General features: G+C 38.9%; 4 protein-coding genes across 4 annotated transcripts in view; 3 read left to right on the top strand and 1 right to left on the bottom strand.

The window, feature by feature from the left end:
* Positions 1–1,954: 1,954 nt before the first annotated feature.
* Positions 1,955–5,874, top strand: LOC308389294 (uncharacterized protein). The gene is made up of 6 exons (XM_080870599.1): positions 1,955–2,850; positions 3,142–3,255; positions 4,204–4,461; positions 4,565–4,728; positions 5,224–5,360; positions 5,447–5,874. The coding sequence occupies exons 1-6, from the start codon at positions 2,775–2,777 to the stop codon at positions 5,616–5,618; spliced, it is 921 nt and encodes a 306-aa protein (XP_080726725.1). The 5' UTR covers positions 1,955–2,774; the 3' UTR covers positions 5,619–5,874.
* Positions 5,875–6,045: 171 nt separating this feature from the next.
* Positions 6,046–10,507, top strand: LOC308389293 (uncharacterized protein). Its single transcript, XM_080870598.1, has 6 exons — positions 6,046–6,193; positions 6,391–6,507; positions 7,771–8,022; positions 8,108–8,271; positions 8,405–8,541; positions 9,608–10,507. The coding sequence occupies exons 1-6, from the start codon at positions 6,076–6,078 to the stop codon at positions 9,771–9,773; spliced, it is 954 nt and encodes a 317-aa protein (XP_080726724.1). The 5' UTR covers positions 6,046–6,075; the 3' UTR covers positions 9,774–10,507.
* Positions 9,831–16,127, bottom strand: ttc8 (tetratricopeptide repeat domain 8). The gene is made up of 14 exons (XM_080870597.1): positions 15,899–16,127; positions 15,294–15,414; positions 15,126–15,189; positions 14,872–15,031; positions 14,597–14,686; positions 14,464–14,508; positions 14,287–14,372; positions 14,099–14,186; positions 13,892–14,002; positions 11,886–12,025; positions 11,609–11,783; positions 11,356–11,478; positions 10,718–10,801; positions 9,831–10,627 (listed from the first exon to the last, which is right to left on the bottom strand). Exons 1-14 carry the CDS (start codon positions 16,010–16,012, stop codon positions 10,511–10,513), a joined length of 1,518 nt encoding a protein of 505 aa, XP_080726723.1. The 5' UTR covers positions 16,013–16,127; the 3' UTR covers positions 9,831–10,510.
* A 562-nt stretch (positions 16,128–16,689) lies between these two features.
* The window catches only part of eml5 (EMAP like 5), a 51,387-nt gene continuing 40,888 nt past the window's right edge, over positions 16,690–27,188 (top strand). Inside the window, exons 1-2 of the mRNA XM_080870440.1 lie at positions 16,690–17,212; positions 25,036–25,195. Of these exons, the coding sequence (XP_080726566.1) occupies positions 17,016–17,212; positions 25,036–25,195 (357 nt within the window). The 5' untranslated portion in view covers positions 16,690–17,015. The remainder of the gene's footprint in view (positions 17,213–25,035; positions 25,196–27,188) is intronic.

Here is a 27,188-nt window from a genome sequence, read left to right as displayed (position 1 = left end):
GTTTTCTAAAAATTGAGCCCAATGGAAGTAAATAAAGTGAAAACAGGATAGGGCCCAGAATGGAACCCTGTGGTACTCCATGAGACAACGGAGCACGGGAGGACTCACAATTTCCTAAGCGAACTGAAAAGGTTCGGTTTGTTAAGTAAGACCTGAACCATTTCAGAACCTGTTATACCGACACACTGCTCCAAATGCGAGATTAAAATTTCATGGTCTACAGTGTCAAATGCAGCAGTTAAATCGAGTAAAATAAGAATGACACTTTCACCAGAATCACATGATAAAAATATATCATTAAAAATTCTTAAAAGTGCTGATTCAGTGTTATGCATTGCTTTAAAACCAGATTGAAAAATCTCCTGAACATTTTGTGCATTCAAGTATGTGATCAATTGGTCATATACAATTTTTCCAAGACTTTAGATAAAAAAGGGCAGCTTAGATATTGGTCTAAAATGTACTCACTGTTGCGTCTCTTGTTTCCAGGAGGATTGCGGAAACATGTGGAGGACACCGAGGAGGACAAACACAAACACAGGCGCAGGAAGAACACACACACTGTGATCGTTGGCACTGCTTTCTGCTCTCTTCACTGTAAATAAACGCACCATCTTCATCTAGAAGTCCTGCATTTGGGTTCTCTTTCAACCAACCCTGACAGATATTGTGTTACACAGTTAAACCCAGTTCATCTACAGGACGATGCTGTAGTGTGTTTTTTGATATGTCATATACACAAATTTAAATTGTTTGACATTAACATAATGTTTTACTGTGTTTTTTATACCCCAGCTTCAGTAATATATTTTGACAAATACACTAATGAGGAGTTATATCTGTTTACCATCTACACTGCTGTGTATCTGGAACAGTCCACTTGTTAAAAATGATTTATTAATGTTTTAAGAATCGTATAATTAGCGGTATCAAAGGAATTCTTGGTTTTAATGACCTGATTATTTACCATCCCTGGTACAGATGGAAAGGTTAGTTTATACAGGTTAAGATGAAAATACTAACAAACACATCAAATTTTACTTTGTATTACTAGCTGTAGAAGACATCTTGGAATGACTGATAATAAGCTGTTCTTCACATTTTGTAACTCACAAAAAATACAAAAGTGTAGCAAAATGTCATAATGTTATTGGGATTACATGGACTTCCTCTGGACTGGATTAATGATTGAGTTAATTAGTTGCACTGGTAAGTAGACTTTATTACCATCACACAACACTACAGTGTCTATTTCCCTTATTTATTGTTAAAGCATCCTGAGCCACCAGGAAAATGGAAAGTTAAATAAAATTAGAGTTTGGTTCACAAGAAACATACTCTTATTATCTGCCCAACTTTAATTTTAATGCAGTTAACATCATTATGTGTGTAAAGTGTAATCAACGTGTTAGCAGTGTTGAGTGGACTATTTCTACTTTCTGTGCTTTGAGGCACTTCTGAAGCTCCACAGCCGAAAGTTACGTCTTTGTTTTAAGATTTAATTGGCTGTGGTTTGATCTTAATGGCCCTGGGCAAATATAATAATAATAATGGATACTTTATTGATCCCCATGGGGAAATTACTTGTTTTTCTCTGCATTTGACCCATTCACTCTGTGAAGCAGTGGGCAGCCCACTAAGCAGGCGCCCGGGGAGCAGTGTGTAGGGACGGTACCTTGCTCAGGGGTACCTCAGGGTAGCCGTTAAGTGGATTCGAACCGCCGACCTTCCGATCATGGGGCGACCACTTTACCTACTGAGCTATCCCTGCCCCCAATATCTGCTTACAATTAAATCTGCAGTGTTTTAAAAAGTTTGTCTATTGTTAAAATGATTTATGAGTGCTTTATAAAATCTGCACTTTGAAAGAAATTGCTTTGTTTCTAAATTTTATAATCTGAATGCTTAGCAGCCTCTGTCTAGAGGGAAATGAGAGGATTTACAGAGCATGATAAAAAGCCCAAGGAAATTACAGCAAAGCCATTCATTATATTTTAGTCGTGATTTCTAGCTGTAGAAAGTATGTAGGAATCATATAGTATTTTGGATTGATTGATAACCAGATGTTCCTCCCAAATGTTCCTCACAGCATTATTGGGATTGTAAGAAACTGACTGAGCTAATGAATCATTTCTGAATGAGCATTAAGTGGATTTTGTTTAGTCACAGAAAGCTAGGCTGGGTGTTTCCTGTTTTTGTGATAAGCTAGGCTAACTAGCTGCTGTCCATAAATGTGACATATAATATTATAAATGTGCTTCCTCAAAAGAACAAAAGAATATTAGCAAAATTTTAATTAATTGTATATTTAATAATCTAGGAAGATTTTGAACAAAAATGTAATTACCCAGCAGCTTATGCTTCTTCCTGCTCCTTTTTGAACATGGACGTTATTTGGAGTTGTGGTTGCTCGTTTTCCTTTTGTTTGCTTTGTTCATTTGTCTCTTTTAATTCTATTTTTTTATACTTTTTCAACATGTTCAAAATAAAGATGCAATCAATCAATCAATTACCCAGCAGTCTGAAAACAAGTTTACATGTGCAGCATCAGTCACAGTATTATTACACAGTATGCTAATGTTTTTCAAACGTTAGAGCGATATTATCTCATTCTTGTAAAAGGCATTACCTCAACATGCAGACCAGGGTTCAAACGCACACACACATAGACACACACACCTTATCGCTGGTACAACCAGGAGAGACAAACAGATCAATAAGCGCTACCTGCACCAGTCAAGAACTCACAATTACCGTCGGTGCCTGAGGAGAAGATGACATTTGAAAAGATTTCTCAAGATTTCAGCACAGATGGCCATTCAGTCTCTCACCGTCAAAGATTTCGACAAGGTACAGCTCACTTTACAATCAAATTCCGAGCAGTTTCTTTTCTGCTTTTTTTTATACCACCGCTTTACTCCCTCCTTGTGAAATCTGACCTCGTGGAGCTTTCACTCGTTTACTCATTTTGGTTTCAGATACATGTAAAACATTTGTAATAAGTGTGTTACATTGTTTAAAACTAAACCACATAGCAGATTGCTCTGTCACCTATTAGGAAAGTCCCCATTATAAATTTATTTGATTTACTGAAGACAAAATATTTTATTAGGATTTTTAACTGAGAGGAACATTTTCAAGGTCTGTTTGCAGATGGAAGCAGACCTGCGTTTCCACACCACCGACTGGTTATACTGAGTCTGAGCCTGCTGAATGCTGTTCTGCTGATAGCTGCTGTTGTCACTGGGATCTATTGTAAGTATGAGAGTCAATAAGAAACTCCTTAATCTGAAGTATAATCCTTGTTCTGTATGATATTAATCGCACAAAGTAGTAGAACCAAGTACGAACGATGGTATGAAACTGCAGAAATTCATATAATTTACTTTTACATATATGAATATCTGATTGATTAGAGTTTATTTCTAGACCAGAGTTTCTTAATGTTTTCAGTGTGCCAAATGACACAGAGCCACACTCAAGAATAATACTGTATTTGTAATGTTTCATTTTGGACACATTACAAGCACAGCATTTGCGGTTTATGTTGGTATATGCCATTTTCACTATCATGAAACAGGTATGTGTTGCTTTGCAGTTGCTTTGGTCGCTAGATGGTTGCAAGTTTTGCTAGTAGTATGCATGGAAGATGCTAACTTGTCTGCTAACCCTCACTAATTACTTACCGAGCAGTATTAAACTGTGAAAAGTGCAACTAAATGAAAATCGTTTGCCTTCAAATCAAAACTTCTGCCTGGAGAAATGTGTTAGTTGCCGCACAACTTTTACTTTGAAAGCAAATGTCGTCTGTTTCTGCGTTTTGGCACACTGCACCTAGAAGAGTAAATGGTTACTGTTTGTGTGTACAATAGTGTCTTTCATACAAATTAGAGGTAATCAAAGCAATCTGCTGGCAAGGTTTTTCACTCAGCCATAGTCAACAACCTGAGCTCAATTCCAGTCACTGGACCTTTCGGTGAATGTAGTTCTTTGTATAGTTATTTGTATATATTAGCTGGTATCTGTGTCTGTGACAAGCACTCATACTGTCTATAGATGCAATACGCTAACAAATCTACTTTGAAACAAATATGTGGAGCCAACATGACATCTGGAAAACTGAAGATCACAAACCAATGGCTGACATCACTGTGATTAGAGCAATCTTTTATATTGACCCTCTTTTCCTTTCTTATCTTTCAGGTGTCAAAGCCAAAGACTTTCAGGTTTCAGATTCATCTGTTTCACCCTTGTTGATTGAAATGAACCATCTCCGCAACCACAGTGGTATCATCAAAGAGAGGCTGGAGGCCCAGGCAAAACTGGTGAAAGAGCGCACCAACCACGTGCAGCTAAAGCTCCAGGTGAAGCAGTTGAAGGTCGAAAATGATTTGCTTCAGCGACAAATTGAGACACTAAATGCAGCGAAATCAAATCTCCAGACAAATAAAACTCTCTTAGGTAAGTTCAGCCTCCAACCCGTCTTTGTGAACATGCAGCATGCTGTGAATCTGCACGGCTTATTGTGAGATAGTAAATGGTTGTTCGATCTCTCTTGGAACAGAGGAAACCTGCGGCAGATGCCCAACAGGATGGCTCCTTCTTAAAACATCCTGTTATTATTTTTCTCACCATGAAATAAACTCCAGAAAGAACTGGACGGAGAGCAGACAATACTGCATTAATCAGGGCGGTGACTTGCTTGTCATCAATAACTTGGAGGAGCAGGTTGGTCAGAAACGAAGTCTTTTCTGCTTAAATAGTTTATTTTGTAGGCCTCTGTGTCTGGTTTTAAAATGCCAAGAAATTCGAGCCCACCATGTGTGAGAAAGTTATCTTCTGTTAATGATTAAGATTCATTTCAATTTCATAATCTTGGTGCATAAAAAAGTAAAGTCATAATAATATACGTTTAATTTTGGCAATTACTCATTAACTTGTACGTTATTAAGAGCTTCACACTCAAAAACTTTACCATCTCTGCTCGTGTGTGGGTCTGTGTGGGTGGGATTTAATTAGACTGAACTTACTTTAAACTGGCAAAGTAAGAAAAATAGTACTCGTCTAACTTCTTAGAGCAAATATGTGACATCTTGATAAAGGCTAACCACGGGGAGCAAATGTTTTATATTCATGATAGCATTGCTCAGCTATGCCTAAACGATCACACCATACTTATTAGTCATCATTTAAAAATCAAATTGAATGTCTGCTTTCTCATAGCTCCTCATAACCGACAACTTTCAAAAAGTGAGCAGCTCTGGCGTATGGTGGCAGAATGGATACTGGGTCGGCCTCACTGATGTGGTGACAGAGGGAACGTGGGTCTGGGTTAACAATGTGACCGAGGTGGATTCAATGTAAGCGACTCGTGAAGCGCTATGATTCATTACTGACAAATGTACTGAAAACAAGTTCCTCTCTAAGCGATTGTGCTTTACTCAAGGTACTGGAGAAGTGGGCAGCCCGACAGCTCTGGTGAGGAGAAGAAGAACTGTGCTGCTTTTCTTTTCTTTACCGATAATGTGAAGACGTGGTACAATGTAGAATGTAGCAGCAAACAGCTGAACTGGATCTGCGAGATGGAGCCAAAGCAAACCACAAGGGGACCTCAATGATGATGTTTCAAAATAATAATAGCAATAATGTCATAAAATCTCTCAAATAAATTAGCTGTAACTTGACATGTGAAAAATCGTGTTATACACTACTGTAAGTGACACGTTTTCGGTTTTTTTGTTTTTAAAGTATTTTGACAAAACTCAGCATATTCAGTTGTATATGGGGGAAAAATGTCTGCAGTATCTGGTCTGTAATGATTTTAAGATGTTTAATGCTTAACTTGATAAAATAAAAATTCATCCTTAAAGAATATTTCTGATCCTAATCTTGTTTAGATGATCTGAAAACTCTGCTGTTCCTTTACCTCCTGTAAATGGTTAACAAGTAAACTTGATTTTCTGTTTGCAATGTTACACACACACACATGCGCAAACACCCGCAGGGCAATGTCCTAACAAATACTCTCTCTTTCTCGGGTGATCTTGCTGCACTCTTCTCATCTCGTCGATTAAAATGGAGGACAACGGAAATAATGCTGGCTTTTTTGAGAGTACTTATAACAAACTGACTTATCCTGAGGACATTAGTGAAGATGACCACTCTTTCAACTTGAACCAGGAGAGGCAACAAGGTAAATGACAAGAAGATGAATGATGATTAAGGAAATATGTTTAATGTTTCTTCTCTGCCAGAAACTAGCTTTGCTCTTCACAGCACTTTTTATAACTTGTGATTACACATCCACATTTTCGCCCACCACTTGGGTGTTATTTTGATGTTGCTGTATTGTGCATGGCTCTGATATTTATCCACCACTTATCTGTGTAGTGTCCCTGTCCACAATGGGGCCTGGATCCTGTTTAAATCGTTACAAAGTGCTTGCAGTGAGCCTGGCAGTGCTCGCTGCCTTTCTGCTGGCAGTTGATATTGGCCTGGGAGTCTATTGTAAGTGATTACTGCAAGCTGCAGTTTTTGTTATATTGAGAAATTTTTTAAATCTTAAAAAAAAGGTTCAACAGGAGGGAAAATAATCATCTCTTGTGGGAAAATCGAGGTCAACAAAAAGGGATTTGATTTATTCTCACCTGACTCTTTTTATCTAGTTTTAACTCCCTGGTTTGGTTTTCCACCCTGTAGCTTCACTGCTTATTCACCTGTGTTTGTGTCCTCAATAGGCCGCTAATTTTACTGAAAAGTCTCCAATAAATACTGTTTCACTACCTGCCTGCCACTAAAGAGTAGCTAAAGTTAGCAGGTGAATACAGAAGAAACATTAGCATCTATGAAACCGGATGTTATCCCCTCAAATTCATGGAAACCAAAATAATAAAGCCCAGTCTTTTTTTCATAAACTGTATAAGGTTGTTTTGTGTCAGCTTTCTAAAACGTTTGTTTCTGCTGCCCCCAAGTGATCAAAAAAGAACAAAACAGAAAATGCAGGTTTAATTACTAACATTACAAATGTACCTTAAATAACGGTCACTAAAGTAGCATCAGGGAAATTCAGAGTTTGTATTCCCTTAGAAAAACATATTAGTTGACGCGTTTTTTTCACCTGGTTGCAAACAGAAAACTTTCTATACATGATTTAAGCTACAAAATATGAGGAGCGCTTGATTATTTGATTAATAAATATGTTAATTTATAAAAATGGTTATATGCTTTTGCATCAGTGACTATTATATCAGGTTTTGCCCACTTTATTGGCTAATATTAGATTACTACAGATCACTCATGCCAAATGCCAGACTAATTTGAGTTTTAATTTAATTGCAGTATTTCTGTTACATAATTTATCCATATAAGAGGACCAACAAGCTGATAACTCAGTTGTAAATACCTGTTACTTCTTTGTTTAGAAAGGGTCACCAGAGCAGGTGGATCAGCAAACGTGGCATATTTAACCAGGATTTTTGTTTCCAATCTTGAACTGGGATCTTTTAGTTGTTAGGCAAATGTATTAACAACTATACTAAAGAGCTATTCACTATGTTATTTAATTATGGGACAATTTAAAAAAAGGAAAATGTGTAAACTGTCTTAGCTGTGACCTAAAAACTGCCTGTGTTCTAGATAATAAATAAATATTTTTAAGTGAGGTTTGTCTGCTACTGCTCTTTTGTTATTTCCGTTAGAGTTCTTTCTTCAGCTGTACCAACACCGTAAAAATTGTACAGTTTTTAAAGTCTTCCTTTTCTCTACTTTCAGACTACAGACTTACTTATGGGAACCATTTAGTAACAGACATCAGCACTGAGATTGCCAAATTGCAGGCTACTTACAACGCTGCACTCCAAAGCAAGACTGAAGCCAAACAGGAGGTGGCGAAAGAGATCAAGTCACAGCAAATTACCAAGTGGGAGCTTGATCATCTGAACAGAAGGAAAAAAGATACCGAAAAACTAATAGACAGAACTGAAACGGAAATAGCGATGTTGGAATCCCACATGCCAATGCTCAGTGAGAGGCTTTTTCTTTATTTATCATGTTAATAAATGCTCTATAATTGTTATGTCATTCCGTTTTTTTTGGTTTTTGTCGACAGAAGAGGGCTGCAGACAGTGTTTGCCAGGCTGGACTGTCATCAATTCCATGTGTTACTTCTTCGCTTTATCTGAGGAACTCTCACGGAGATCGTGGATGGATGCCAGACATTTCTGCAAGAGGCAAGGAAGCGACTTATTGGTCATCAACAGCAGAGAGGAACATGTAAGACTCAACATTTAAACAACACAATGAAACTTACTGACAAACTTACAAGTTCCACTTCTCATGAACAGCACTAGCATATATGAATGTTTGTGTGTGTTTTCACGTACATGTGTATTTCCTATATTGTCAGATGGCCCTTGCTGAAATTGTAAAAATGTCTCGAGACCCCTCGAGATCGCTTGCCCACAGTGGATTCTGGATTGGACTGAGAGATGCAGATGTGGAAGGAAGTTGGACATGGTTGGATGGGACAAGGGTGGAAGAGGGGTATAAATTCTCCTAAAAATCTTAATCCATAATGACAAAGTGAAAGAAGTTTTCTTGCTATTTTTTTTTTCCAAATCAACATTTACATAAGTACTCACAGCCTTTGCCATAGCACTCAAAATTGAGCTCAGATGCATCGTGTTTCCACTGATCACTTGTCAGAGGTTTCTATTAGTTTTTGATTGGAGTTCATTGTGGTAAGGATTGTATCAATGCACAGATCTGGGAAAGGGTACAGAAACATTTCTGCACCCCTGAAAGTCCCGATAATGGCTCCATCATCAGTAGATGTAAGAAGTTTGAAATCACCGGGAATTTTCCTGGAGCTGGACGCCCAGCCAGTCTGAGCAATCAGGGTGTAAGTGCCTTAGTCAGCGAGAACTCGATGGTCACTCTAATAGAACGACTCTCAAAGTTGTTCAGGTCATGTGCAAAATGCTCTGGACTGATGAAACAAAGATTGAACTCTTTGGGCTGAATGCCAAGGATCAGCACCTAGCTAATTCTATTCCTACAGTGAAACATGGTGGTAGCAGCATCATGCTGTGGGGATGTTTTTCAGCAGCAGGAACTACTCAAGACTACTCATGGTCGAGTTGATGATAACTTGCTCCAGAGCACTATGGACCTGGGACTGGGGTGAGGGTCCATCTTCCAACAGGACAACAACCCTAAAGGTGGCAAAAGGTGCTTCAACAAAGTATTGAGTACTGAGCAAGGGCTCCGAATACTTATGTACATGTTGTATTTTTGTTTTTTGCTTTTAATGCGTTTGCAAGAATTTCAAGCAAATCTTTCTGACTTTGTAATTATAGGCTGTTGTGTAAAACTTTGAAGTGAAAAATGAATCAAATCCAGTTTGGAATAAAGTAATGTAATGTGACAAAATGTGGAACAAGACAAGCGATATAAATTCTTTCTGAATGCCCTGTAACCATTATCCACTTGTGATAACGTAATTTAAGTATATGTCAGTTTATTAATTTAAGTATATGGTAATTTCCCATATATCTCTGTCAGAGCACACATAAAAAAACTAAGCAAAGTTACCCATCTCTTGTTTCAGGTACTGGGATATTGGAGAGCCTAACAACCAAAACAATGAAGACTGTGCTGCTATGTATCCCAGAGAAAACCCCTTTCATTCATGGAACGATGCTCCATGCAACTGGAACCTGAAATGGATTTGTGAGAGGACACCAAGACCTTTTAGCTCTAGCTTAAATGTTTAAACAGAGAGTCAAGTCTGGCTTTAAGGCATGGACGTGTCTTCTGAACTTTTTTTTTCTTTATTGTCATGTCTTTTGCAAGAGACTACAAAATGTCCAAGAAGATTAAAATAAGAAAAATACATCTGAGTTATAAAGGCATCTACAAAATGTATGCAAATTCTGTAACTGTTACAAATAAAACCTTTACCTTTACTATGTACACATATTTTACCACTGTACACATTTGTACACTAACATGCCAGTGTTTCAGGAAAACCTTTACATGCCCTCTAAAGGTCATGTTAGTTAGAGCCCAAACATTTACCATTTAATGGGCTATGACTGAAACACTTGACCTAGACATTTTAGACCTAGCGTTGCATCAACTACAGCCTTTTGAAACTCTACTGAAATAGAGTTTTACAGAGAACAGTGAAAAAATCAAAGAAACCAATGAGCTTATTCTGTACACAACAATAAGTCTACAACAGCTCAAGCTGGAATCAAATAAGGACAATCACATCACTTTTCAACACTGAAGTGTAGAATTACAGTTAACAATTAACACTTCAAAGGGTCACCACTCATTTTGCTAAAGAGCTTCAATTGTAGATGTATCTAATAAACTGGCAGTTAATAAATAAACACAAGCCAAAACTAATCCCACTTTGTCCATTTCCAAGACTAACCTACCAAATTATGACTTTTTTAAAGACTGGGTTAAAAGAAAACCCGGTCGTTTGCAGTGCTGTGGTCCCTCACAGCACTGCAAAGTGCTGTCGAAGTTGCTTGAGAAGCTGCTGTGTGTCGACGTGTTCTGGGAAAGCGTCCTCAGATTTTTGGGCTGCACTGTAGCTGCTCTGAAGGTCCCCAAGCTGGACACAGGCAAGAAGATGTAAAGATCACACTTTGTCACTTTTAATTGCACTGCATGATTTGGTTGGACCTTGATAGCGATAAATTACCTTTTCAGAGAGAATGGAGAGATTGAAGTGTGGCTCGTACATATGGGGGGCCAGTGATGCAGCAGTCTGAAGGAAGCCTTTAGACTGGATTAAAGGCAGGGAAACAATTAACACCTGTCATGAAAATGTATATGAAAATGCAGTGTTTACAGATTTAAAGTTTTATTTTCTTTAATTGGAGCAATCCTTACATCACGTTGCCATCATCATTATCACTATGAAAAAAGCTGGAAAACCCTGAAAATTTAACCTTTTAAATCATGTTGGCAGCAGAAGTGTTAAGCAGGTGGATTGCTCATGCTCCTCCTGCTACTGGAAAAATAAAATCCCATATATCTCATGACGCTTTGTCTCATATCAAGCTATTATTGCTAAATTGCTTTATTGCCTAGCTCTTTGTTGGAGTAACAGGGGCTTACTGAATATTGGATTTATATTACGCAAGTATAATTTGAGAGATATCTTTTGATAATATGAGCTGGATTACAGTTTATATGACGCTAATAACTACATTTTAGTGATTTTCTTATAATGGGCTGTGTTATATCACATTAGAGGTCGAAAGGATCACCATTATGATTTCATTACTCATATTTTAGCAGCTTAACAAAGACAATGATTCAAAACTATGTCTTTACCTGTTCAAGGTGACCTTTTCGCAGCTCCAGCACAGCCAGGTTGTTATAAGCTTCAGCATGGTCATTATTAAATGCCAAAGTCAGTTTAAAGCACTGATAGGCCAGAGTCAAGTCCCCTATTCCCTGTAAACACAGAGCATATTCTAAATTATACAATGTAAGGTTGTCATTTCAATTAACTAAGTGTCAAATTATGTTAACTGTGAACCATATATGGAAGTGAAACATATTAAGTAATTTTCTGTTAACTCACAACAGCCACGTGTCCTATGTTGTACCAGACATCAGCCTGCTCTTCATCATTGGCCACCAGGGCCAGAGCCCTCTCAAACGAGGACAGAGTCATATCGTACTGCTGGGCGTAGAAACAGGACAGGCCCAGGTTGTTGTACAGTTGGCAATTATACACTCCCATCTGGAGCAGCCGTCTAGCAATGGGTGAAACATATTAAATCACAGATAGTAAATAAAATCTCATCAGATAAATTGTAACAACACATTACACAAATTGTACAGAAAGTTTGTCTGACCTATAGAAGCGCAGAGCAATCTCAGGCTGATCTGTATAGAAGTGATTGCTGCCTATGCAGGCTATGGCCTCCACGTGAGTGTTGTCCTGCTTCAGGACGTCTTTATAGTACTCTGTCGCTGATGAAATGTTGTTCATCTCCTGTCAAAATACCATTTTAGAGACAATTAATGAATGGACGGATGGATGGATATCTTTAATGATTCATGCAACTGTTAAGGTTATACTCCATGCAGCTATGGTGGAAAGTTTACATTAGTCCAGTGGTTCCCAAATAGCTTGGAGGCAAGTCGTTAAGATTTTGTGTCAACCAAACACTATTAGTGTAACTGAAAGCCCTTTTGTCTTTAACCTCAGCAATTCAAGTACTAAGGTTAATATTGCAAAGAAGCTGGGAGTGAAGCTGTTGTTAAAGCTGGCTTCCTTTAACTATGACTGCTTGCATTTCTCCACTTCAGTGACTTTGAAAATGTTACTCATTCCTTAATTTCGTCCAGACTTGACCATTAACAGTCTGCTTTCAGGTGTCAGCCTGTCACTGCTTGGCCAACTAAAGCTGGCCAGCTCTTAACTGGCAAGTGTAAGCAAGACCACACATCACTCATATTAGCTTCCTTTATTGGTTGTCAGTAAGTTTTAATTTTTTTTTTTTCTTTGATTTTAAGTGATTGCAGGGGTTGGCACCTCCTTAGCTCTCTCATTGAGCAGGTCTGCTGAGCAGAGGCTTTTGACTGTCCTGTGGTCCAGATTAAAACAAAGAGGAAATCAGAAACTTAAATGTACCTTCTCCTACATTGTGGAGCAAACTGCCTATTTACATCAGGGGCATTAGACATTTTTGAAAACGGTCTTTGGTTATTACACCAGACTAAGTCCTGATTACTTTGAATTGTGCTTTTACTGTTTTTGTTTTTTCATTTTGTTTTTTGTTTGTTTTGATTGGCGCTGCAGCTGCAGTAATGCGGACGCTGCACCGGTCCGTCGTGGTGAAGAGGGAGCTGAGTGTAAAAGCGAAGCTCTCAATTTACCGGTCGATCTACGTCCCTACCCTCACCTATGGCCACGAGCTGTGGGTAGTGACCGAAAGAACGAGATCGCAGATACAAGCGGCAGAAATGAGCTTCCTCCGAAGGGTGGCTGGCCTCTCCCTTAGAGATAGGGTGAGAAGTTCGGCCATCCGGGAGGGGCTCAGAGTAGAGCAGCTGCTGCTCCACATCGAAAGGAGCCAGCTGAGGTGGTTCGGGCATCTGACAAGGATGCCCCCTGGGCGCCTCCTGGGCGAGGTGTTCCAGGCATGTCCCACCGGGAGGAGGCCCCGGGGCAGACCCAGGACACGCTGGAGAGATTATATCTCTCGGCTGGCCTGGGAACGCCTTGGTGTTCCCCCGGATAAGCTGGAGGAGGTGGCTGGGGAGAGGGAGGTCTGGGCCTCTTTGCTTAGGCTGCTGCCCCCGCGACCCGGCCCCGGACAAAGCGGATGAAGATGGATGGATGGATGGCATTTTGTTTTCTTTATTTAAGCAGTTTTATTGTCTTATTATTTTATGACATTTATTCTTTTAGCTGTTAAGCACTTTGGGATACATCATAAAAACATTCCACTTGACTTAACGGCACAGAAAACAACAAATTTAATTTAATTTTAATATACCAGAACACATCAGCGTCCCTGACTGAGGAGGATCAAATTTGTGATGATGTAAAACTGAACAATTTCTTCTGAAAGGAAAACCACACAAAACCATCTAAAAGGAAAATAACTGTGAAGAAACTACATCTTTTGGATCCAGCTGAGAGTGCCAAACAAGCTAAAGAGCCACTCTGAAACCCGAAAACACTTCTAAGAGACACTCTGTCTACTGGAAAAGAGCTTTTGAAATGAACCACAGGCAGCTAGAACTTGTCTGAATTGTGTTAAAGTGCCTGATAAGGAGTGGTTATGTGATATTCGACAATGCAATTAAATAAAAAACTGACTATATTCGAGATGATGATGGCATACTGTACCTCATGGATACGAGCTATTCCTGTTAGAAGGGTAACCTCTCCAGGGAAGTGATCCAGGCCTTGCTTGAAAAGACTGAGAGCCGTTATTGGCTGATCCATACGCTGATAAACCTAAAGGAAAATGAAAACAAGAATAGTGATTTCAAGAAAAACATTGCTTTAGAGAGAGAACCTTAAAATGTACAAACCCTTGGCAATAATCACTACCTTTGCGAGATAGAGATACGTATCTACCATCTCTTGGTGGTTGAGAGCTGATCGAAACTGTTTTTCTGCTTCTCTATATAAACCAAGCCTAAGAGGAGAGAAACAGACATTACATAATTTCATATACATAAATGTTAATTTAATCAAACATTGCAGTTGAATAATATGAAGGATGGTGTGTTACTTGCCTGTAGTAGCATTTTCCCAGCTGAACTTTCCACCACCAGTCTTTGAACTGTGCATGTTCAGTAGCTTGAGCAGCTAAATCCAAAGCCTGTACAAGGAATATAATATTTCTTTACATACAGTCCTGTCATCTAATGTGTGGTAGTTTTCTTTACACTGCAGATTTGTGTATCGCTTACATTTTTCACATCATTTTCATGATGGAAGATGTACTCAAATAATGTCTGTGGAGAAAGAAGATTGCTTCACATGCAGGAAAAACACAATAGAAAACAACTGATAAATGTCTGGAAGTCACAGTTTGAGTCTTACCCTGGATAAATTGGGTTTTTGGGAATACTTGGCCAGATTTAGTCTAGACAAGTTTATAAATGGTCCTTCGGGATTTGTTAGCATTGAAGCCTAGAAAAACAATAAAAGAAATAGGTCATGCTAAGAATTTCAGGCTTTCAGTGTAACATAATAAATAATAAAATGACTGTTGCTATCAGTCTTACATTAATATATTGTCTGCTGCATAAATTAACTTGAGAAAATGCAATAGAAACAGGCATGTGTCAAACATGGCCTTTAGTAGGAATACTCACTGTCCCCAGACGAATGAATCTACCAGAAGAAGCGGTGACAGGACGAGCTGTGCTTGCAGTACGTGGGGTTTTGATGGCCTGCTCCATTGTCCCAGGGCGCCCGGACTGTGTGCTGGGTCTCACAAATCCTGTTATAGGGCGTCCTGATTGTGTCATGGGCCTAGATTTCAGGAAATAAAATATATCTGATTAGAGATTAATCACGAAAGCTTCATCAGTTTGGTTTTTTGTTTTCGTTGTCTTGAAAAACCTACCTGACAGCTGGTGTGGGACCTCCACCATGACATGTTCCAGGAAGTCTTAGTGATGTACCAGGTCCTTGCAGAGATCAAGTGTTATAAAAAAAAAAAATACTAATTAAGAAAATGTTCAAATTATTAATTTAATGAATTGTGGAATTTGGAGCAAATGCTTAAACTTACGTGCAACTTGAGCAATAGAGCTTTCATCCAGCATCATCTCAGCAATCCCCTCCTGGTCAACCTCGATTTCATCTATGTAAACCATCTCTGTAAGAGCACGGGTTTTCAAGCTCCATGCAGCCTATGACGCAAGTACGCGCGCGCACACACACACACAAGCAAGTTTTAGTCATGTGAAATATTTCACATTTATGTAGAAGAAGGCATAAAACAGTCTGGAGCTACAACACAAATTATCCATAAAAAAGAACAAAATGAGATGGAAAACAGAGACATGTGCAGTCATGGTTACCTCTGAGATTAGCAAAGATGAGTCCTTAAGATAGAGTGCAGACAGTTAGCGAGAGAGTAAAGAGATTTAAGAAAAATGTGAATAAATGGGAAGGAAGCAGAACGAACATAAGACACGATAGAAATGAGACTTGAAAAGAAAAGTAGCGTATAGCAACAGCTACTAAGTTTATAATAAACTGAATAAGTATGATGAAATGCTACGTTAGTGAGATATAAACAACACAGACTCGACTAATCGGGATTATGCAGCAGGTTGTCCAGCTGTCCATCGTTAGCAAGCTAGGCTAACCCTGCTAACTTCACCACAGTACCTGGTCGTATGGGTTGTCTTGTAATATTTTCGTACAAATATCAGAACATTGTTGGAGTTTCCGCCTCCTGAAATAGCTCCACGCCAGAAACAATGGGTCCATCGTCACTTCCATTGCTTTTGCTAATCAGGGAGAAATAGCGTAGATCTAAAAGTCAGTTAGCAAGCTGCTAAGAGAAGATGACTTGAAGGCGAGACCGAGGCTTCCTCTGTCGCTCGGCAACAGCCTAGGAGGGCGGTCCTTCACTGCCGCAATTTCCTCAAAAGAACTGAATAAAATAAAATAAAGTTAAATTAAATTAAATTCATGGGACATCACTGTTCTTTTTAAAATTAATGCATTAATTCAAATTTGATTTACAAGAAATATAGATCAAATAAAATAAATAAAAATATAAATCTGTGGAAGCAGTTAATTTAGGTGAGTAAAGAACTTTCTTACTCATAACTCTTTATATAAGTCATGAAACACGCCACACTTAAATAAACACTATGAATACTTGAATGGACTAAGTAATACATAATTTTAAAACAATTAAAATTTCAATTACCTGCTTTTGGTATTTTTTTAATTATATGGTTGAAAAGAACACATTAAAAGCACAAATGCTGACATTAAATAAAAAATATTCAGAAATAGGGTCTAGCACCCGGACTGCTTGCTTCTTGGTCATGACGGAGTTGTCCTCTCCTGCTTTTTCCTCCTGAGTAAGTCAAAGCATCTGATTGGGTAACGGACTCCTCCGTCATCTTTGTAGGCGGTGCTTGTGGAATAACAGTACAGCTCCATCTTTGTAGGATTTGACAGGAGCTTTGACCCAACTCGAAGAGGACCGCGAGCCCGGGGCTGAAGTACAAGTAGACTGAATGAAAACACAAGCGTAGAAATCAGTTTCTTAAACAGAGGCAGAGGGCTTTCATATTACCAGGCAGCGAGTCTTTTAATTCACATAACCCGCAAAGATGCCCGATTTCAACGCTTGCTCTTGACTCTGGTTGTTTCCAATGGAACTAGCCTAATGGGACACGCGGGCTTCAAATAAATCCTTTTTGGTGAATGACACTATATCCGAAAGCCTGCGTGATAGCGACAGAGAGACACACACGGAAGTGCGGACATGGCTGACAGGACTGCTCCCAACTGCCACCTGAGACTGGAGTGGGTGTACGGATACCGGGGACATCAGTGCCGCAACAACCTGTACTACACCGCCGCCAAGGAAATTGTCTATTTCGTCGCCGGTGTGGGAGTTGTGTATAACACCCGGGAACACAAGCAGAAATTTTACCTGGGGCACAACGATGACATAATCAGGTAGTAATGACATGTTTATATAAACATATAAATGCATTTCAGCACCGTGGACAGCACCAGACTTGAAACGTGTACTGAAAGTGTAGAGTTGTCATTATTGGAGCTGGTGTCACCTTGTGCAATGTAATGCGATATTTTTCAGCTCCACGGGGAGTGCACCCCTACTTAGCAGCATCCCTAGTTTGCTGTGGGTTCAATATTTTGCTCAAGGGCACTCCAGCAAAGCAAGGGGTCCTTTGAAGACTGCTCTTGCTCCCATGTTGGAAGGAACCACTACACTAACATTAATTACTAAACAGAAACTAATATTTTAAAAATTATTTTGTTGAGTTCATGTTTATGCTTTAAAATTATTTGTCACTGACAATCTACTTTTAAACAATGTCATCCTGGGAAAAGCAGCAACCCATTCGTACAAAAAGGACGAATGGGTTGCTGCTTTAATATAAAATGTGGTTTAATGTAAAATATTTGACATTGATGCTCAACATTTAGTCATTTTTAAAAGAAAGGTTGACAGTGTAGACAGTAAAGTGGGCATATTTACCTTTGTGCAGTCCAATACTAATGTGCAGTATCTGAAAAATGCACTTGAACAAAGCTGTCCTTGAAGGAATCCTTGAATTGGAAAATTGAGGTAATAAGGGATTTAGTAGCTCGACCTCTGCATCTCAGGGAAAATGTTGAAACCTTTTTTTTAATAAAAAGTTATCATTAATCATTATATCACTCATCTTTCTCAGCATGCTGCACAACAATGACCTGTGACCAGTGGTTTAGTGCTTGTGTTGACATATGTGCGTCTGTGTGTGGGTTGGCCTGGAGATGACTAGCTTTATACTGTGTCGGTCGTCAGCTGGACTCCTGCTCCATTATTAATCGGACAGTAGAGATACTAACCCTCCGCTGCCCTGTGAGTAAAGTGCCTGAGTTCAAATGGTGAGCAGGAGGAGTCACAGACTAAACAATAATCTGATATATGATCTGCAAAACTGTTGAAAGTACAAAAGTGGTAAATTGGTGTAAAATCTGCAAATTTGATCAGAGTATTTCAGTGTGAAATGCAGAAACCTCTCATAGCGTGACCATGTGCTTTTTGTGCAGCCAGGTGGTTTGAACTAGCGCTATGTACTTACAGTGCAAGCTAAATAGGTCCCTTAAGCTGTCATTTATTAAATGCCAAGTAATAGCCATTTTAAAGGCCTCGAAGGAGTGCTTATGAAGCTCTTTTAAATACTGCCTTTGAATATGACTTCTGCGGCACAACCAGGAGCAGTGCTCGCCACATTCAGATCTGAATTATCACGTTGCACAAACTCATGTGGAAGAGAAGTGGCTTCTTTAGAGGGACTTAAAATTCAAATACTGCTTCTCTTCATTTTCTTGATGCACTGTTGCTGTAGATTCGTAAGCAATTTTTACATTAATTTGTACTTTACAGGGTCATTGCAGCACTCGTTTTGGGTAATCCCGTAAAAAGTCAATGAATGCCTCTCACCTGACCCACTCATCATCACCTGATTTTTTTGTACAATGGCGCCATCAAACCCACCATGGCGCCATGGAAAATTTAATGGCATTATTATTATCAAGACTGGGCGTGCTGCTCATATCAAGGTAAAAAAAAAAAATATATGAATTTAAATAAAATCCTGTAGTAGCTTTGTATACATGTTGTATACATGTGCTCACCCACTCAACTTCATCATGGTTTTAATTTCATGATTTTAAATAGAATCTCTAATTTAATATTTCTCAACTGTTTAAAATTACTGTATTACAAATACATTTTTGGCACAGCAGGAATCAGACATTGAAAGATTATACAAGAAGTTTTATCCAGACAAAAATGGATTCATGAAGGTATGTTGTGTCAAAATGCTAAAATATAATAATGTGAATTAAAAAGTGCAAAATTTCAACCTATCCATATATACCTAGGACATTTATAACTCTGAGTATTTTCACAGGTTAAATTTTTCACAGCTCACTTTGACGGGGTCACATGGGAACATTTGTCAGATTAAACTGATTTTACCCATTTCTCCCACTTTTTTATTCACCCTGAAGTCTGTTTTAACTGGTCTCTGAGTAATGTGGAAGAGCTAATTGGCAGGTTTACACATGAATGAAAGACTGAGCAGACAATGATGCAGTAGTCTAGCTTTCTTTTGGTTGGCCTTTTAGGCGGTTTTAATGCTTTGTTAGAAATGTAAATAAACATGTTACTGGGCGATAACAGAATAGACCTGGGAGACAGTTAACGACCTCCAGTTAGAGCAGAGTACTGTGAGGCACATCATTAGAGTCGGTAGCCTTGTTAAAACTGTTTTTTGCTATTCTTTCCTCATATCTGCCGTTGTTCCAAATGGCTTTTATTCAAGTCAGAAACTCTAAGAGCCCGAGGTTCCTGCTAAACCTCAGCAGAAACAGAGTTTTTCCTGCATATAAACAGTCTTGGCTCCCACTCAAGAAAAATCATTAGGACTATGATTAAAAATACTCTTCACTCTTCTTAATATCTTTAATAACCTGGGTTGAAGTTACACATAAATACTTTTTTTCTTTATCAAATGTCCAGAAACATGAGAAAAATGAACAGAATTCTATCAGGAAACTTAATACAGTTAAGTTTGGCTAACTGTATACAGACCAATCATGCTTATGTGTGTAGGAGGCATGATTGGTCAGATTGGTAAGCAAACCCTGAAGAGAGGAAACACCCTGGGAAGGTTGGCTATACTGCTGGAATGCACCACTTTAGAAAACCCTTAGTTTTTTCCTACCAATCATTAACATGGTTAACACATTCACCTTACATGTGAAAGATCCCTGGGAGATCACAAACCCTGCCTCAGGGTCGCAAGCTAATGCACTCCAAGTGTCGGTGCCAAGCCCTGATAAAAAGGAGAGTTGCATCAGGAAGAGCCAGTCGGCATAAAATCGGTGCCAAATCAAATATGCTGATCCATCCACCGTGGTGAACCTTAGGAAAATAAAGCAGCAGCTGAAAGCACCATTAACGGAAAAATAAAGTTTGTGGAAACTCTTTTTGACTTTAGTCTCACCTCATATTTTTCACCTGGTTGTCTGAGCCACAGTTTGAGACCCACTGGTCTATACTACAAAGCTTAAACCCCGACACTCAGAGCACATACTGTCCACGCAAAGACCGATTCACACGAATACATTCAAAGCAAAAGGAACAGCTGGCTACACTTTTAACTCATAGGAGTCTTACTCACTCCATCAGCCTTATGGGAAAAAAAGAGGCTGATCTTTATCTGCCGTGTTCAATGGTAGTTCAGTCAGTAGCTGACCGGGAAGGGGGTGGGGGGAGATAAATAATAAAAAATAAACAAACAAAAAATACAATGGTACTGAAACAAGCTAAATTTTTAGTTTTAAAGCACGTGTGCTGGTATTGTTCTAGAATTTCACAGTGGTTTTCCAGTTGAGTTACCCATGACCCAAACCTAACTGCACACTCAATTCAGGGATAAAGAGATTGCTAGGAAAGCACGTATTTGCAGGGTTTTTCCTGTACTTAAAAACCTTGGCCTCCACCAAAGAGGTTTTAGCCTCCTCTACCAAGGAAATTCACAAGGGTTTTAATAAAATAATTTAAAATCAATTATTTTTAAGTGGGGTTGGCCAGAAATAAGAGAGATCTACGCAGATTCTTGCAGACCAGACGTGCTTGCAAAGTCAACTCCAAAGGCCAATTTGAGGCAGAAACATCCCTCTTTTGTTACATTTTATTTCATTTGTGGATGTAAATTCACAAAAGCGTGGGAAGATAGAGGCATGGCGGCCTTCTCCGTGTAGTCATTATTTGATGGTCTAGCCTTGAACGCGAGTTTCATCATCACTGTGACATGAACAGCAAACGCAATAAACAGAATACAAGAAGCTGCCTTAAAATGCAAGCAATAAAATAGGCCTGTAACTTACACAAGCTCTGTATTCATACTGAACATATGTACATGTGACCTCATGTTTCAAACTGAATGTAAATCGAGCAATGAGAGAAAGCACAATTACTCTCTGGCTGGACAATAACAGGCTGATAAGTCATTTTTTGTTTCTGCACTGTGATCTTTTCTGCATGTTTTCTTGTTTTGATCCTGAGAGTTAATGAGTTAACGAGAGGGTTTCATGAACACAGAAATAAAAGGCCATCTCCTGTTACTCAGAATATCATGTTACCTCTATGATGGATCACGGCCAGAATTATGGATTATAGATGCCAGAGTGAGGCTGGTCTTGTCTCGGTGAGCTTGGAGAGATGCTGTGAATACATTTCCATTAATACTGCTGCAGGGTTTGTACAATAACAACGTGTCTGGCTTGCAGAGAAGAGTCTGTCTGTCCACAAACTAATGATATGAACAAAAAAAAGCATTTTAAAAAATAATAAATACAGTATTTTGACTACTATTGAACAAGTTAGAGCTGTGCATGTGAAACAAATCACTGTGATACACTAGAGCAGTGTGTGAGAATGTGCTTTCAGATAGTTTTACTGCTGACAGCAGCTATGAGAGCTGATATGATTTACATATCCATCTTTGCGTCCATCTTCCATTGTCTTAGTGTTGATTAATATGGATGGTTTGTGATGATCTACTTCCTAAGACGTTATCTTTAGCTTATTTTATATGCAGGCGCCAGCCTCAGTATAATATCATTCTCTATGGTAATTGTTCATTTTGCTTTTTCTAGATCGCATGCTGGAAATGTTCAGCCACCATATCCACAAGGAAAAAGCCTTATTGGAACACTAGACTAATCTGTTACCAATAAGACTGCCTGCTTCATATCTTTACATGCATTTCCATATTGCCAATGAGTGTATTTGCATGCCTAAGTATTATTATTCTTCCCAGGTTTTGGGTTAATTTTGTTAATTGTGTTCAGTTATGTTCTATATTTTTCACTATCACAGCAAGCACCTTGCATTTACATAGCTATTATCATGGGGTGGTAATAATAACAAGGTTTTAAATACATGTGTTGTTTCAGTCCTTGTGTTGTCCCAGTGTTGCATTTATTTTGTATATATGTGTCTCCCTCACACATATATACAGAATCATTTATCAGTTCATCCCACTGAGTCACGAAGCAGGTAAAAGTTTCTGCATTTAGTAATAAAAATATTTCTTTGGTTTCAGAGTATCAATAATTGTTGTCACAGTGTATTTTTATATTTATTTTTTGTCCCTAATTCTATTGAAGTATTCCAGGTAGGATATCTAAGTTTCTTAAAACCAGGAAAAGACTTTATCCAGATGGGTGCGTGTGCAACACATAGCCAGGATACTCTTAAAAAGTCCCAGCACAATCACAAATGCACTCACTGTTAGTAGCTGCCAGGGCTACTCTGTAAAAGGAAGCTTGTTCTCTAAAGAGCTCATCTGTCGTACCCAATTAAGATCCTCCAGAGTTTCATACAGTTACTTAGCACAATGGTATGATTCAGCAGTGTTGTCACTGGGGTTAAAAATATATATAACTGACTGTTTTAAGTGGCATTATGAATGTTTTACACTGATGAGGTGGAAGCGGCTACACATGCTCAGATACCCTTATATTATACTTCACCCTTACCATAAACAGCCTAGATGTCAGTGATGCCTTTTTGACTATTATACTACTTTAAGTATTGTTTAATTGATATATGAAGCATATATTGCTTCTGTGAATCCTCACATTCAAAAAAATATCATTTACAAATGATTAGTGGTTTCTTGATAATTAAACCAATTAATTTCTGTTCCTTAACTAATCATTTGAGGAAAAAAATAAAATGACAATTTTGGTTCTATTTTTGTAACGTCACTAAATTTCTGTAAGAGAATCTTTGCCCCGATCATCATCTATCTAATCAAGAAGAGCACTACTCTACATACCTGCTGCTTACTTTATCTTTTCTATTTTTAGTTTTTGGAGCAAGCTGATGGATTAAAAACACTTTGCAGTATCCTGGGAAATATCCTCTACTATATAGACCTTCTGAAATGTCCTAATCCGCTGCTTCTTTTTAATCCAGTGTAGGGAAAATCAGACAAAGAAAACTACTGTTGCATGTGTCTCGGGAGCTTACTTTAAAATGAGGATCAATTGTGGCCTCCTGTACTTTAATGAGCTCTGTTCATGGGGTTTCCTATCTTTCTTGCAAACCAAGCGTGTCGTTCCTGTGCTCTATTTTTGCATTCTCACTGTCAGAAATCAGCTATATCTATAAAAAAACAGGGAGTTAAATCGCTGCTCTGTTTGCCGTATAGCTCGTTTTGTACTACAGCATTATGCAGATGGAGGACAGATGCATCAAACAGCCGTAGCCTATATGAAACAGGAGAACCGTGGAAATGCACTGCAGGCAGAGTCATTAGTGATGGCATTTAACAAGCTCTTCAGCTGACAGGAATGTAAGGGAAACAGTCTGGTTGTAGCTGGCTCGAAGACTGCATTTGATTTTCACGCTGTAAAGGGGACCTACCACATTTTAACTACAGGATAGGAGTTATAAGTATCAGCACTTCCTTTTTTTGGTGACTCCAAAGATGTTGGAAGTTTTCATCTTCATTAATCATGTTTTACGTCAACACACCAGACAGATTTACCGCAAAGTACCTGGTCATGCCAAAGCAGTTTTCTCTGCTGTCTGTCTGCATCTCAGTATTTCTCTCTTCCTCTGAATGCTATTTTTAGCCGCTTTGCTCAGATTATATAATTCATAAAAAGTAAGATGAGAAATTGTGCCAAGTTGGAGAGAGGTTCAACGAAGTCGGTGGCGTAGCCGGGGCAAAGGGAGAGAAAAAGCAGAGAGGGCTGAAGGATGACAAAGATCAGGCTTGTCACATCAGACCCACCTCAGCTTTCAGAGACGTTACACCACCAAGCTTTATCTGCTCTGTGATGACAGCGCATTACGGATGCAGATAAAGTGTCAGCAGTCAGGCAGAAAGATCCACACTGAAAACTTTGAAGGAGAAAGATGAGACAAAGTAGTTTAGAGAGTCAAAGTGGGCTATTTGTTGGGAGCCGCTTTCACTCAGCAGGTTGATGCTGCTCGGTTCGTGAAGCCTCGCTGGCCCTGCTGTCTGAATACACGCCAGGATTACAAATGCTGGAGAGCAGTTGGCAAAACAGGCAGTCTGATTATAATGGAGGGAGCTCCATCGCAGCGTGAACTATATAGGCCAGGACAAGGTGAGAGGAAGCCTTGCCCAGTAAATCACTCAGGCCTGCCTGGAACGTGACTGGGGTCTGGTGAAAGGATGGGTGGAGCGGGAGAAGAGAGTGACAGCTTTATACAGCAGGCTGTTGCTCAGCTGTAGAGTGGGATAGCTTGTAGGTGGGGGAGGTACGAGTGGAGCGAAGGGGGTGGGGGTGGGGATTATGTAACAGTGTTACAAACATATGCCCAGTGATGCGAGGAAACCCCATATGAATTAAAAAAGGTGAAAAGGGCAAAAAATAATTCAAGGGAGGTTATGAATAAAAGCTGAGAAAGATGAAATTCACAGATTTGCCAGTGTTGCTTTTTATACTTTGATACCACACATGAAGCCAGGCTAAGTGTGTGTGTGTGTGTGTGTGTGTGTGTGTGTGTGTGCACTGAGCATGACTGAGTTAACTGAACCATGTCACTTCATCAAGCTGCCACTCTGTTTCCATTGGAGACTTAATGTGTTCATTTGCTGGGAGGGTGAATCCCTTGTCTGCACACACAACTACACACTCACACATGTACATGCAATCACGCAAAATAGCTATGCTAACCAGGTGTTTTCTCTGCCCGTTTTCTCTCTGCGCAGCTTAGCTCTCCATCCGGAACGAGTGTTGGTGGCCACGGGACAGGTGGGCAAGGAGCCTTACATCTGTGTGTGGGACTCCTACACTGTGCAAACCGTGTCCATCCTCAAGGATGTGCACACACATGGCATTGCTTGCCTGGCCTTTGACCTCGAGGGACAGGTACTGTTCTTGCAGAATAATGCAAATGTTAAAAGACAGTAAGAATCTGTCACATTAAAAGATGAACAGCGCTGCTGTAGTTTTAATCTTTGCAGTCTTTGTCCAGTGCCATAAAATTTGGGGATGTTTCTAGGGAGCCAAAGAGAGCTGGAAGTGTCACCAGATAGCAGATCTGCAGAACTGTATGAGCATTTTGCAGCTGTGAATGCCATATTTCCTATTACTCCAACTGAGATTACTGAGCTACAGTCGTATTGCATCACAGAACTTGTCAGTTTGCAGTGTTAAAGTGAGATAAACTTTCCGTACGTAACAGGCTTGCATCCAGACAATTTAGTTTTTATTCTCTGACACAACCAACTTTCCAGCAACCTCCTTTTTATCTTTTTTTTTTGTCATCGTCTCAATCTTTCTCGGACTTGTCACCAGTTAACGTTTACACACTGCAACCTTCAGATATCATATTGATGTGAACTGTGAAAATCAATACAGAACAGGTTTTGTATTTACACGCCTTTCAAAGTGGACTTTAACATCCTATATTTTTCAGGGAAGGAATATGACCCTGTGTTACTTTCCTGCTCGGGTCATGAGCTGGGGACTTAGATGAAAGGTGACAGTTTTTAAAGCCAGAGAAAAATCCATCGCTTATTAGTTTAGCAGCTCTATTTACCCTCCATCGCTCCCCCTTCCTGGATCAGAGGAAGTGAGAGCTGAACTCAGAGCAATCTAGAATAAATCCCTGGTGCCATTACCCTGTCCATCTATTATAGCAATATAAAAAAAGTACACTGATATTTGACACTTCCTTCTCTCCGAGATATTACAGCATTACTGATATTACTGACTCTTTTATTCTGTTTTAGACAATTTCTGCATGCCAGATTATGCAGTGATCAAGGGTTTTTGCGAACAATTATTATGTGGTTTCATCCGTGATTTGAGATTTTAGGTGGTTGCTAGGGGATGTGATGATTTCATAATATATAACACATCATTTTGTGGATATAAATTAGATACTTTTTTGATGAAAAAAAAATCACACAATTAGTTTTTAAGGTTTTATACATAAATGTATAAATGCTATAGATTTTAGGCCTGGGTTAGTGGTTGCTAGACTTTATGATTATGTCATAACATCTGACATGCCTGAGAGACTAAGATGTAACTGTGAGCCAGTTTTAGTTGCTCAACTAAAGTAGTGATTTTGTCTCACAGTCACACTATTAGCATTTTGGCATGTTGGAATGTTTTTTGGAGCCAGAAATCACTATATTTAAGGAAGAGGGTGGAGTAGAAAGTTCAGCAAACAAGTTAGCAAGCTGGAGCCATACAATCTAACACAAAGACACTCACTGAATAACAGTATCATTATTAATATTAGTAGGAGTGTCAAATTATTTGATTAAAAATTCTCCACAAGACAAGTCTGTGTCTTTTTATGCAATCTACGTGTGATCACAGCGTTCTTGCAGCAACCATAAAGTTGTTTGGGACAGCACTGTATACCTCCTTGCTACCAGTTTTACCTAGCAACAACCAGCAATCTTTGTATGCTGACATCCTTTCAGTATCAATATGGGGAAATATAGCTGGTATAATGTTAATCATCTTAGCCGTCTTACCTTAGCATGCTAGCATGCTATAACATTTATGAACTTACAGATTCTTTAAAATATCATTAATACCAGATATTTGGGCATAAAGGATTTTGAACTATGTCCCAAAAAAGGGATTGAGTTACAGTATTTAAAAAAAACTAATTTAATTACCGTCCATACCAATAAGAACTATTTTAAAATGATAAAATGTTTGCCTCAGTCCATGTTGTTAAGTCTCATTAACCCCAAACCAGCAAAATCTGTGTTAGTGTTGTGAAGGGATCCTTGCCAAAAAGGCTCCAATAGCACCAAAACTTTTGCTTTGCTTTGATGATCAAAAAAACCCAAAATCATTCTAGGTTTTTATTGTTATGAATGAATATCTGTACAAC

The sequence above is a fragment of the Rhamphochromis sp. 'chilingali' genome, assembly GCF_963969265.1.
Source record: "Rhamphochromis sp. 'chilingali' genome assembly, chromosome: 21".
NCBI lineage: Eukaryota > Metazoa > Chordata > Actinopteri > Cichliformes > Cichlidae > Rhamphochromis > Rhamphochromis sp. 'chilingali'.
Note: the sequence above shows the minus strand (reverse complement) of the source record. Positions and strands in the feature narration are given on the sequence as shown.